General features: G+C 42.3%; 1 protein-coding gene across 2 annotated transcripts in view; it reads left to right on the top strand.

Moving 5' to 3' along the window:
• Nucleotides 1-13,986, top strand: part of LOC105381772 (zinc finger protein 704) — a 46,965-nt gene extending 32,979 nt beyond the window's left edge. Inside the window, exons 5-8 of one of the 2 annotated variants that reach the window (XM_048626103.1) lie at nt 6,071-6,168; nt 8,215-8,487; nt 8,719-8,809; nt 9,006-13,986. In XM_048626103.1, the coding sequence (XP_048482060.1) occupies nt 6,071-6,168; nt 8,215-8,487; nt 8,719-8,809; nt 9,006-9,167 (624 nt within the window). In that variant the 3' untranslated portion in view covers nt 9,168-13,986. The remainder of the gene's footprint in view (nt 1-6,070; nt 6,169-8,214; nt 8,488-8,718; nt 8,810-9,005) is intronic. The other variant, XM_048626104.1, reaches the window with a different exon arrangement.
• Nucleotides 13,987-14,387: the final 401 nt, after the last annotated feature.

Genomic DNA, 14,387 nt, shown 5'->3' with positions numbered 1-14,387 from the left:
TGGGTCGCCAAATTATGCATTCCATTTGGAGTCGCCGGGTATGGTCGGGAACAATGGCGATCGACGAGTTCATCACACGCTATAATGAGTAGTCCTCGAGTTCAATAAACTCCTATTTTAAAAGTGAAATAAATATCATCATTTATGCGGCGGACGATATCTCTGTAACGCTGAAGACTTTGAGCATTCATGAATCTCGAACGCACGCAATAATATTAAATATTTTATCGCTTGAAGATTCGCCAAAACGTGTCCCGGTGTTATATAATATGGTGCTCGATACTGCAATTTTGGCAGGGATGATTCAATAGAACACAGCATATAAATATCTGTTACTTAAGTGTGCTTCTCTTACACGTGTCTGAGCGTTCTATTCTCAGTTCCGCCGTTGCAACGCCGCGGAGTGGTTTTAAATGAACTTTCCAATAAGCGGCTGATGAGAATCGCTCGGCAGGCGCTGCGCAGGTTGATGGGGAAAAAGTGAAACTGTAACAAGTCGGTGCCTGCCTCCGAGCGGGGTCGGCGACCAGCGAGCGACGACCCACCCGACCTGATTCATCATCACGACACCGGCCACTCCATGACTCATGTGCCACTGCATTTTATAATGCGACCATAAATAATCTTTCAAATTTAACTACCCTAGCCCAATAGTGCTTATTAGCTCGATTCGCTGAAGCTATATTAAGACTTGTGAATAGTTCAGGCCGTGGTCCTGCCGGTCAACCTCACTATTCTCATTAACAAAAACAATTTGTAATTACCAAACGGTTTCTCAGGAGTTCTTCCTAGAGCAATCAAGGTGGAAATGAAAAATAAACCCTATGGTTTTGCGTTAGTTTTTCCTAATGTCGATGATGTTGACGCATGGAGCGGTGCGCGTCAGGCAGCCGTCACCTCCTGGCGTCACGTCGTGACCTCATGCGATTAGGTGACTTTTGCTTGCGCACTTGTATCATCGCGTTATATCGTAGAACTACAAGCGGCGACGTCGTCTAGTTAACCACTCTATATCGCGGCTCGTGCGCACTGTCACGGTTTCTATCTCAATTGGACAATCTGCTCTCGGAAACGGATCCAATTTAGCACAAATTGCACATGAGTTTTCTAATGGCACGAAAATGATAAAGTTTTTAAGATTACGGTACAGATTTCTCTAATATTTTTTAAAGTTCCAAGATATGTTGGGATTGAACCGTGTCACCAGTGCAGGTAGAAGTTTTGAGGTCATCGCACCCCCGTATCCCCCGCCTATGACGCATTATTCGGTTCTGGTGAGAGCAGGGGTGCATGGGGCCGCGGGGATGTTTTGTTCCGGGTTCAATGCACACACGCCACCTGTAGCATGTAGCTACTTATATTAAATGTATCTTGCTCTTTGTCTGTTTGATTACAGTCACCACATAAACGTCTTTGTTACGCATTTACCGACACATGCTATGTCGGGAAGCGGTTAATTGGGCACGTAGATACACACGCCCACACGTAATACTTTTTTACTTTTTACGAATAAGTATTTTGGTTTGAACCGAAACTATAAGAAACTTTCCTTCCTTACATATTGTAGTCTCTTGCCACAGCCACAAATTAATTTGGACTAGGGTCGTCCCCTTTTGGTTACTGCAATTAAATGGCAAGATGTATCATTATGAATCGAACGAGGGAAAACATCTACACCGGAAGTAGAACAGTTGCTCATAGAGCATGGGGTAAGGATAGCTATGGGGGGTTCAGTGACCTGAGTGCACCTCCCTTTCTCTATGGGGTGCAAGCTGTATCGCCGTCTCTATCCAAACAACCCTCTCTCTCTAACTTTCTTTGTTACTTTAATCCACCAGCCGCCAAGCCGATCTAGTTCCGAATTGCGTTGCATTCAGTATTACAAGCTTTTGTTCCACCTATTCGGCGTCGCGTCGTCGTTAACTCTCTAGTTAGGAACACAACATCAATTTTCGTCACGGAAATTTAAAGGCTATTGAACATTTTTCTACTATTTAATGAGTCGTTAAAACTGAATGGCAAGAAAACACTCTTTGTTTAAATAACAAAATGAATTAACAGACTCCATCCTGAAAGAAAGGTTTGTTTGTAAACATTCGGCTGGCTTGTATGCCGTCTCTTTCGTCTTTTATAGAGCTTTGTATGTGTTAGTAGTTATAGCGGGGAAATTAGGACGAGGGGGGCATCACTGGATTATCCGGGAATTCGGTACATCTGGGCGCATTCTTTTGTGTCCCTGATTTCTTTATCTTTATTACCTGTCACAAAAGAATTCCAGTAGAGTCGATGCATCATGCACAAGTGGAAGGACGCGATTGCTCATCATTTGTTAAGTGGAAGATTTCAAATAACATATTTAATGGATGAGTAGATACGTAGCATAGAAGCCATCAGTTCTAACGGAACTAAATCTAGTTTTAAAAGGCAGTGGTGGAGTGAGTAGTGCTGGGGCACACCGGCGCAGGCGGCGGCGGCGGCGGCGGCGGCGGCGTCCGCATCACGCACACGCACGAACCTCCTCAAAGCTTCTCGCATAAAATGGCGTCTTCCTCATTCGTTTCTAATCCTAGAGTGAGATGACGCGAAAACAACTATCTAACCACCTACGTGAAGTAAATAAGTAGAAGGTCACGCGGTCGAGACGGACTTATGCAAGCCAACGAGGAAAAGCGAGACGCAAAGCAAACAAATCAATAACATCTCGGGCCTAACAGGCCTCGCGTGTGAAAGGGACGGAGCAACAACAAACCGGCATTTTATACCGGCTTCTTTTACATCGGATTAATCGAATATCAACCATAATTCTCAGATGGTAGAATTTTTCTTACAGTAGCCGTAGATTTTGTTTACAGATTTAGAACGCAATATTTTCTTGATGGCAAGTCCCGTTGTGAAATTTTCTTTTAGTACTTACATTGGCCGGGTGAAGTTCTTTGTTAACATTTAAATCCACATAGATAGTTAAACTGGTAGTTATAGGTGGTATCATTCAACGATTTCCCTCACACCGTAAATTACTTTGATTACCCTTTCTTTAACGACAATGACACTCTCAGTCAGACAAAGAAGGCGTTAAAATGTCGTTGAGTTATAATGTTCACAACCTCAATGTAATAATAAAATTGTGTTTGTAATATGTGGAGAGAATGGTTATGATATTGATGAGTAAAAGTATTTTTTTACCTTTCCTTTTTATATCAAACGAAAGGCAGTCTCTCTGGATTGTCGTTATCCGCAGAGTGGCTACCATTACAACGACTAACAATTCTGCATCAGAAAATTCCTTTGTTATGAAATATCCGTAATTGAAATAGATCACCAATGCGATTACGCAGTATGCATTACTCCTATATGACGTATTCAGTGCTCAACTGTTCATATACGTAAGCCTGTTCTTGACATTTAATTACATTACTCGTGAACTGTGCACTCTACATCTAGTCGACTCTACACCTATGCGCAAAAGTAGTTACAGACGCTCTAGAAACCCGAAACAAATAGATCAACAGGGCTATTAGCCAAATGTCATCACGCCGGGACGCCTAGCAGCGGCCGGGCGATCTAGGACAGAGGCGAGGCACAAAGATATAGTCTGCACTATGCACCACCCCCCCTCCCATGATTCTCTTCCGCGTGTCAGGGTCTCCCCGCGACACGTGTTGGCCCGCCCCGCGCCCCGCTCCCCGCCGCCCCGCCGCCCCCGGCTGCACACAGGCGCGGGCTCGCAGCATGCAGCGAGTGCAGCGCACACATGCACGCGGCCGGCACGTGTAACCACTACAGGCGCAGCGCCGCACGCCTATAGCTAGCTCTAGCTGTCTCTAGCCGCCGAGCCACGCACAGAGCACAAAGAACTGATGCACTCATAATCTCCATTACGTGGCGTATCTCGCTTCAAATTTGTGACATTATAAATCTGTGAAATCCTTCCGGCTTTCGAAGGGAAAGCAAACTATGTACTCGTACAGTAGCTATGTAGAGCAAAGGGTAGCGCTGTAATATAGGTAACACCTACATAGGTAACGCTTAGCCATTGAGAGCGGAAAGTAGGTCAGTGGTGCAGTGCGGGGGGAGCTTCCTGAAGGGTCCCTGCCGCCCGCCCCCCGCCGCCGCCGCCCCCGCGCGCCTGAAGGCCCGCCATGTAGTGCTAAAATAAACTTTATAACCGTTGCCAACTCGATTCGCTACATAAAAAGTTTTAAATCACACTGAATATTTCCTTTCGGCATAAACTGTAATGGTGCTGAAAACCTGTGAAGGCGACAATTGACATCAGCCGTCCATTTGGCTTCGATCGGGTTTTTCTTTTCAGCTTTTCTTTGTTCTTTCGACAACTTTAGCCCTAAAATTAGTAAACATAGAGCATATTAGGGCAGCCACTTTTCTGTATAGTGTCTGTGTGAAATCTCTAATTAAAATACATATCCTTTGAAGAGTTGTATTTTCGTCCCCATAATTTATGAAATGGTTAGTTTTAGGCACCTTAGTTACTAACTTTTAGATTCTTTCATCAACACTCACTTTCAAACAATTTTATCGATAAGCCTCTCACATTCATATCCTTTAGAATGTTCCCAATATTTGTCCCAGCGGAGTTGTTGTAACTGCGTAGCTTGGTGGCTCAGATATCGACCCGGGCAGAGCAAGGCCATAGGTGTGGGCTGCAACCCGTGACGTCATCCGATCACCACCCACCGCGTAGCTCTGCATAGAATAGTTAACATTTATATTATTCTAGTTAACTGAAATTCGATGGAATCGGCATTCGTTGTTTTCAGTTCAGCGAATTCTGCCCGCTAATCACGTTTTCTGTGACACACAAAGTTTGGCCTTAATAAAAAGCATGACGAAAGGTATTTTTAAGCTGATTTCTCATCGACCTCAAGCCAGAAGTAGCAGAAACAAAGGCAGGCAACCTTCGCTCGCCACCCTTGGCCGTGGTGCCGTGACCTGGGTCGTCATCTCCCTCCAACCCCCGCGGCCTGACCCACTTACCAGTGCACTTGATATTTCTTGATCTAGATAGGTATGTTGCTGGTGCTCTAGGAGCGAGGACGGCCGCGCGCGCAGCGCTGTCCCTCGGGCGCGCCCCGACTTCTAGTGCATCTATAAATAAGGTCTCTTGCAGTGGCTGCAAATCCCTGAACGACCTACTTGCAAAAAAATAATGCAGATATAGGTTGCGTAGCACTTTCGTAGCGACTTCGTAGCAATTTCGTAGCGTCGTAGCCTTATTGACTAAAGTCGAATTGAGTAGCCTAGATTTGTTTCAGAATTTGTTTCAATATGCAGTTTTGTTTGTTGAAGAGCACCTTGCCGGTGTAGCGGGATGTATGACGAGCCGGGTGACATGGCAACAGTGTCGCAGTGTGACATGCATGTGTCGTTGATTAGTCGCCGGCCGCAGCTCGGTGGCCGAAATAACGTGGCATTGGGCGGAAGGTCGATGCAGAATTGTTGGCAACAGCCCGCCCGCCCGCGCCCCGCGCCCCTCCCCGCCCCCGCGTTACAACACGCGCCCCACATATCTGTTGTTGCTATCTGAATCTGAAACACAAGTGCAATGCAAATCTAACATATTTCTATTGTTCATGATCTGACGTAAGACATTCACGGTCTATTTGTCGATGATATAATGTTTCCGCTGGTCTGGTTAAATGGATGTGTTTTATATTTCACGATACTATTGAATTTATGTGTCTTTGTATGCATGTGATTGCCTATAAGGATGTATTTGCAATGGTAGCTAGGCGGGTACGTAGATGCATCAGCGGCGGGCGCGGGCGGGCAAGGCCGCGACCTAGAGTCACTTCCGTCTACATCACACTCCTATTATATTCAAACTAAACGCAAATGCCGCCATTATGCGAATACTGAGCAATTATTTCGATATCCTTCGCGCTGCACCGCCGGGACCAAAAAACAAGCCATTGTTACCTTTGAACCTACTCGTTACTGACTGACAGGAAACCTGCGCTTCCTAGAACTTGCAATATACCACTCATTACGAGATGCATATCTGATCAAACCCTGCATATTTTATCTAACGTGAGATTATGTATTGTTCCAGATCAACAGCGTAGTGTTCGAGTGCACCTGGCGGGGCTGCGGGCACACCACCAACTCCTGCGCGTTCATCGAGGCTCACATTAGGAATACGCATTTAGGGTAAGTTTACACACATATGTACTTATATACGCACCGACTAACTGTCGACTAAAACATTTTGTTATTCGTGCACATATTGGGAATATCTACGAAGTAGAGAGCGATGAAACAAAGACTAAATTTGCCTGTTCAGCAGCACAGATACAAAACTAGGTCAGTATTTTAAGGGTCACAGTAATAAATTTACCGAGCAAGCTATCGTAACTAGGAACATGTCAGCTTTAATTACATCCATTTATCACTTATTGCAACAAGTGTTAATGTTTCTGTGAAGCGACATTAAATCATCGTATCGAAACTCCGTAAACCCACTTCGGTGGTGTAAATTTTAATGGATATCGAGACTGAGTGCCGACACAGAAGCTCGCCAGGAGATGTCTTTCAAGTGTATCGAGTGACACCGCGCGCGAGTGGGCGGCGGCGGCGGCGGCGGTGACCCGGACCCGCTTCTGCTAAATCGGAGCTAGGCACTTTAATATTGACACAGAGAAGTATAATGTAGGTACTAGTAGAAGTAGCCCTTTTAATTAAACTAAACTGGAAGTCAATTCCCCTTTTGGTTAGCGAAATGAAACTCTGAGTTGCTGGCACTTTAGAGGCGATGATAAACGAAGCGCGGCTAATTTGTTTTCTAAACGCAAGTCATGTTCATAGGAGATTTGAAAACTGTTGACAACCGATTGGCCACATATTGGAACGCGATAAGATGTAGAGTTGTCTTACACAACTAGCAAACCAATGCCAGATGTGGAAATGTACCGGCACACTACAGAACTACCCTCAGTAGTAGAAGTAAGTGCATCTACACGAGCCGCGGGGTCACGTGGTGGCTTGCACGTGGAGCGTTGCGCAACTCGCCGGCCGGCGAACACTCACGCCAAACTACACCTAGCTGCAGCTCACTAGCACACCCCTCAAGGTCGATAGTCATTTGCAGCCAACCCGGCTTCTGCTCAAATAATATAGCGGCTCTAAAGTCTAATGCGTATATGTGAATAGTTTTGATAAAGAACATTTTATTGCTCCAGATAGCTGTAACGCTGTACTGCGTAGTTTATCTGCCCGCTGCCGTCTTATCACTAGACTGACGCGTTTGTCTAATCTTTGACGTGCTCGTCTCAAACCGTTGTACGAGTAGCTAATGTCTATCACCTTCGCGATCTTGTATCTGAGCGGTCTAAACTTGTAACTAGAATGCGTATTTGTAACAATCTAAATAAGTGGTTCGAAGGGCTTGCCCTTTGCTCACCAGGAAGCAGCGAGGCTTCCGACAAGGTTGCCCCCCCTGCCCCCCGCCTCCCGCCGCCGCCGCAAGGTCGCTTACGTAACCCGCCGAGTTAGCAACGTATATTAATACACGCATGCTTATACGGTTTCTGCACTACGACTAGCAACAGAGTTTATAATCTTCCTACAATGTAAAGAGCCAAGTATGGGACGTTGGCCTTTATCGCCGTAGCTCGTGCCTGGATATTATGCAAATGTTTCGTGACGTCGAAATGATTCTCATTTAAACTTTATTAACCCTTATCATCTTTTCTCTGAAGAAGTAATTACCTCTTCGTCCGGCATGGGGAAAACCGTACCAAAAGTCCCCTGGTATTACATAAGTAATGGAATTATTGGAACGGACAATGCATGAGTCACCTTTCAGGTTAAATATCCGTTCGATGTTTATCCTGTTGAAATTTTACGTTGCAGATGTTTCAACTCTCAGCTTGGAAATTCCTTATGATATACTGGCCCAGTTGGAGCATTCCCACACAGTTTACTTTTTCAATTGATCGAAATTGTTGACTAAACCATAGCTACTACTAACGATTCAGTATAATTAAGTACCATAACATTGCATTGCATTGTAAATGGAGGACAAATGCGGTATGAAACTAAACCATTATCCAGGATCAGCATAGGATTTTGGCTCTCTTTTGTATACGATTGAAGGAAAATTGGTACCCACTTCAACATTATCATCAAGTATCCCATTTGCTACTGCACATCCTGTCACATGTAATATGACTAACCAACCCCTTCTACCTATTCCAGGCCCAAAAAGGAGGGCGAGAGCGACCACGAGGAGGAGTTCTACTACACGGAGCGCGAGATGGTGACGCCGGCCGCCGCGCCCACGCTGTCCCACCGCGACATGTGCCGCCCGCCGCACGAGGACCCCGACTACCAGCGGCAGCTCGTCGGCTCCTTCAGGTCACTACCCACTCTATTACTGTACGCTCTAGGTGCAAGTTGCCCTGGCAGAGACATGTGCCGCCCGCCGCACGAGCACCCCGACTACCAGCGGCAGCTCGTCGGCTCCTTCAGGTCACTACCCACTCTATTACTGTACGCTACTACCGAACATAATATGCTCTCTTCCTGATGATGATGCCACCAACTTAAACCACTGTAGCCTATGTAGCTAATGCTTCAGCATTAGCGAATCGTTAGTGGCTCTATCTCAAATGACCCACTTCTCTATCATACCTGCTTCAGTGTTTGATGACTTCTCACTGCCTAGGTCCTAGTGTACTAATAGTGTTATGATGTTTATAGGCAAGGGCTCCTGCAGCAGCAGCAACAGAACGCCTCCGCGAGGCCCATCAGCATTCCCGTCATGCATTCCTGGTCAAATTCACACTCACCGGTAAGCTGCCCTACTAACACTACTTACTGTACATGACTAGCTAAGCTACCTACTACTATACTCAGTTCATTCAAATTTCGTGATTCGTGACGCTAGTGTAACAAAATTAATCTTAAGTTATGGATAGTTCTTGTAGTGGGCACCACTAGTCCAGAAGAATTAAACCGAAAATTAATTAGTATTTTTCCCTTCACAGAAGCACATGCGCCTGTCGCTAGGCGGCGCGGGCGGCGGCGGCGCGGGGCGGCGCGCGCGCTCCGACAACAAGAAGTGCCGCAAGGTGTACGGCATGGAACACCGCGAGCTGTGGTGCACCCAGTGCAAGTGGAAGAAGGCCTGCACGCGCTTCGGCGACTAGCCGACCAACACCCACAGACTCTATGCTCACCCTAAGATACAATGTATCAGGAGACATATTTTGCTCTAATGTGGCTCGCCAAGTGACTGCAGTGAACATTGCCCACGTATTTCTGCCGCGGCCTCCGAGCGCGGACTGTCAATATTAGATGTAAGCTGTGTTAGACTGAAGCGAGCGCGGTGTGAAAACTGACGATTCCGGAGCGGCTGTGTCGAGTTTGTTTATAAAAAGATTTATATTTATTTTTCTACGCGATCAAACTGAACAATATTTTCGTATAAAAAATAAAATCCAATTGAAAAGCTAATTTCTAATAACAAAAAAAGTTTATAACTGAGTATTTCTGCTACTGTAGACGCGTATTAAATGACACACACTTATTATTTTTATATAAATAATTCCGTCCACATTCTCGGATGTGTTTGAGCGACGTTGTGTCCATGTTTTCACACTGCGCGGCTCGCTGCTCTAATGTAAACCACTCAAACTTGAATCGACTGAATAATATATGAATTAGTCATATTATTGTAAGTTTTCTCAGATTTGACTAAAAACTATGACATGTTTAGACTTAAATTTTTGGTAACATATCTGTGTCGTATACAATATGGTTCAGGAGAACAGGGAGAGAATACTCAGTGTCGCCGACTAGTGAAGGACTGACGTATCGGGTACAAGTGTACTTAACAGTCGCCACGGGACGAGCACCACCGGACGAGACGGCGGCCGCGGCCGGTGCCCCGGGGACCCGGTGACCCGGCACCGGACCGGCACCGGCCCGGCGCGGAGTGGGCGGCGCGCCGCGCCACGGGTGAGGATACACTCATGAACAAAGAAAGAATCAAGGCGAAGGCGATTGCGAGCTGCAATATTATTTCATAAGTATTATATAAATAGAGTATGTAAATATTATCTACATTAGATATACTAAATATTTTTAATATATTTAAAAGCAATGTCAGATTTGTAAATATGAAATTCATTATTATGATAATATATTGTTACTTAATGTGATAGTTTAAATCGAAAACATTTTTTACTGGTGAAACGATTAGCGACGCGAAAAGTTTATGACGTTGCGAATATATTGTTTTAAAAGTAAGAAGTTTAAAATATGAAGGCAAATTATTTTTATTGATTGCATATAGTTACCAATGTTATTATATTAAAAATCGTGTCTTATACGTCAGCCATTACGTATTTTTACTATAATTTAAATTATCTCAAACGTTTTTTTAAATACACCTTTAAGTAAATCGACAAATGTGCCAATCTTGGGTTAACATAAACTAGAATGGCTTCTGCCAGGATGGCCGGTGCTGCCGCCACTATACGCACACTACTCTATGAACTGTGTGCATCTGCGCATTTTATAATTGTATTAACTAGTTGTATAAAGTATTCGGAAAACCAATTAATGTATAAGAAATACTCAATCAGAAAATTGAATCTAATTCATTGTCATTTCTAAATCGTGATCGTCTCCCTGTTCTGTAAGATGAACAGCTTCCGGCCTCACTTCCGCCGCTTGACGACATACAACTATCGTACAGAATAGGGGGTTGGTGCTAAATTTACATACCGGAAACATTTATTGATCTTGCCACGCGCTTGTTTAGTTGATTTTCGATAATTAGTTGACATGACACGCACTGCGCTCCGATACCAACACACAAACAACATCATTGCAATAATGGTTGTGATACGCGACGATCGACAATACCACTCCAGCTGTCTCTGCTGCCGACAACTAGCTCCGCAACTAGCTCTTACTGAATACAACTCAGCTAGCGATTTAACAACTGCCATATGGTAAGAATCGTAATAGATTATAAATCGATGTAAGCAGTAATAATAAGTTGCAGTCATAATAATAGTATTTAATATATTAGGTACAATAATAGAGTGTATTATTATAACATAGAGTAACAGTGAGCTACGTTTAATGTGTGTTCCCATTAACTTTTCTATCTAACTGTTTCGCTAAACTTGATATCGGCTGAACTGAATTAGATGCCGCTCCTGGCTCTGCGCGAGAGCGGAGCGGGGCGGGGCGGAGCGGGCCGCTATTCGCTACGGAGTACCAAATCAAACAAAAGACATACATTACCCACAACCAATCAGCTTTCACCGAACACTGTTCAATTCATACCGATCTCAATAAATTGGAAGCTATTAGAGATATTTAATAGAAAATTCATTTAGTTTTAAGTTTTTTTTCTTATATTATTAAATAGCTTATTTAGAGTTTCTTTTATTATTTTAAACAAAGACAGAAGTTTATTTTTATTAAGACAATTTGTAAATAATTTTGTTTACGTATGAACTTATATTTATTTAGCTAAATTTTTGCTCAATGTTGTATGCACTCAACACCAAAGTCATAATATTTTTAATAAATTAATAAACTGTGTATCACATATCAGTACAAAAAATGCATAATTATTATTATGCTGATTTACATGGGAAATAACAGTTTGAATTAAGTACCTATTTATCACAAAGCTGCATTATATGCACTATAGTGCTGATGAACCAATCTACACCGGGCTAGTCTAGACTTAGTCGAGCGTGAGTCGGTGGCTGTCGCTGCAAGCACACCGAGGGTGGTTTCACATGAGATATTTGCATACTTATCAATCTTATCACATAATTCCGACAGGTAACCTAACGCCCTTTCTCCCTACGAAACAAAATTATAGCTTAACTTAACCGACGTACAAAATAAACTTGTGCCTACTATGCTCCTGTTAGTCTTTATAAACATTATTTTTCCACTTCCTTTCACTGTTATGTAAATAATGTAAATTCCATATGAATTAGATTAATCCAAGCAGATAAAACACCAATACCTTATTTTATATTTAGTACTTAGAACGCGGTATTACTGTTGTCGTGGGCACATAATGTAAATTGAATATACATAACAACAAAATATATGCCACATTACTTTAGCTACGTTACTTATTTACTTAAAGAATGTACATAGGATAATAATTCTTCACTTGATTTACTAATGTATGTAATGGATATTGAAAACACAAAATCGTGTAATAAGTATAATTTATTTCTATTTCATTTCTAAGATTATGATGGCCTTTGATTTTCTTGTAAAATATTCACACCATATAATATTAAAATTAATTTACATTAGCCCTTAATTTGTCCAAGTTAATTATGTTGTATCTGTAAATACGCCTAACTCTGAAATTACATAATGTACCTTTTTCATATGTGGGCAATCATAGCTTATAAAATATGTCTCCTCTCAACCTACCATTATAGTATGTGTAACATATTTCGAGATATACGTAACATGTTAAGAATAGTATCCATTTATCTTTATCTCAATGGAATTAAGCCGTATTGTTGTGATTTCCACGCCGATCTCTGCATGTGTAGCGGCGCTACAGACAGGTCAGCCTCAGTTGGTTTGCAAGCTCAGTAACAGAATACATTCAACCGTTGTTATGTTGTTGTTATACATCCGACACAAAACCGACCTGCAATATTATTAGTTATTTAGATATTAAGACGTGTTAGTTTCGCCTTAGATCCGGCCCCGTGCCGTTTGATGGTTACCAGTAGGTGTAAGGTATGCTTATGATCAAACGATGTTGTTCTTCGCTCAGAGGAGCTGCGTGTTTATACCTAGTTGTCAATATCACAGCAGTTCTTGGCGGCGGTCAGTGCCGGCGCTGGGACGCCCTCCCGCGCCGCCGCTGCGACACCACATGGTAGAAACTAGCTGGCAGTTAATCTACTGTGATATTCATAATTCTATTTATTCTATTTTCTAGATCATTATTATTTATGATGACTTCAATGTTGAATGTGAGTGTGTGTTAGTTATATTTTATAATAAAATCAAATTAGAGTAGATGTTATTTTATATTTTAATGATAAAGGTCCAGAATGTGTTCCAAATTATTGATTTATTAAGAGTAGATATTATACAAATGAAATGTTTTTGTTAGAATGTTGAAACAAAATATTCATAGAATGAAATCATATAATGTTATCATAGTACCTAGGATTATCTATTCCAACTTGTTTGAAACATCACATTGGACAGCCGTTTGCGTTGATCACATTAGCTCTCTATGTACGAATATATCATGTACATTTCCTTGTGACCAACATTTATAACAACTCATGTTTTCCCAATAATATTCTACAACCTGCAGGTATGTAGGTATATGTATATTGTTATACTTAATGAATATACCTACTGTAGGTAACTACAATTAAACAAAGTTGTAGAGTATTATTCAGCTCATTGTATGTTGCTAATTGTAAATGTTTTGCCTGAAACGTTATACCTCAAGTTTAGAATGAAAAATTGTGAGTTTATTTTAAAATAATATAAATATATGTATTATACTACCTTTTAGACCAAAACTGGCAGTATTTTATTATTCAAACCTTAAGTGTCTTCGTCAACAATAATAATTATAATTTAACTAAACACTATCTTTAGGAACGAGAAATTTCGGTTCAATTGCGAAACACGACTCTATCACGTTGCATTACAAGTATCGATGGCGTGGCAGCGTTCCGATATTTCCTATTCCTAAGGTTGGAGTGACCCTTTTGGTTTGCTCGAAACATCGAATATGTATAAATATGAAATTAGCCGGATTTTGCGGCTCTTCTCACTAAAGTTTTATTATACTACAACTATATGCCATGCAGATAATTATGTTGAGACGAACAATAATGAATTGGTATGGAACAACTCTTGACCTATCATTATTTAATCTGACCGTGTTATTATACATAGATATATTTACAAATATAAACATTAGATTTTATTAAACCCATTGTTTCACTTACACTACCTACCTACTCCTACTCTCTAGTCTAGATGTAATGTCTCAAGTCTTGACGAGATAGGTAGTTACATTCTACATCGCTACCAAAATCGTGAACTAAGCTGCCTTATCATAGGCTATCGCACTTGGTGGCGCGGACTCATGGAACATAAGTATAAAGTACTTCTTGAACGAGAAGCGCGTACTCCATCCATGTAGGTATAAAGGTGGGTACTGACTGACCAACATGTAACATGTAACACAGCGAACATTCGTGCAATCAGTATGTAGTGTTACGGGGAACCAGCGAGCAACGAGCCGCTTTTAGAACACAGCGTTGCGTGACATGCTCGCTGGGATGTTACATTACGGTCCGTCCGTTCTATCACATTCTATTTGAATAGAA

Source organism: Plutella xylostella, chromosome 15, assembly GCF_932276165.1.
Source record: "Plutella xylostella chromosome 15, ilPluXylo3.1, whole genome shotgun sequence".
NCBI lineage: Eukaryota > Metazoa > Arthropoda > Insecta > Lepidoptera > Plutellidae > Plutella > Plutella xylostella.
This window is presented reverse-complemented; position numbering and strand designations above follow the sequence as displayed.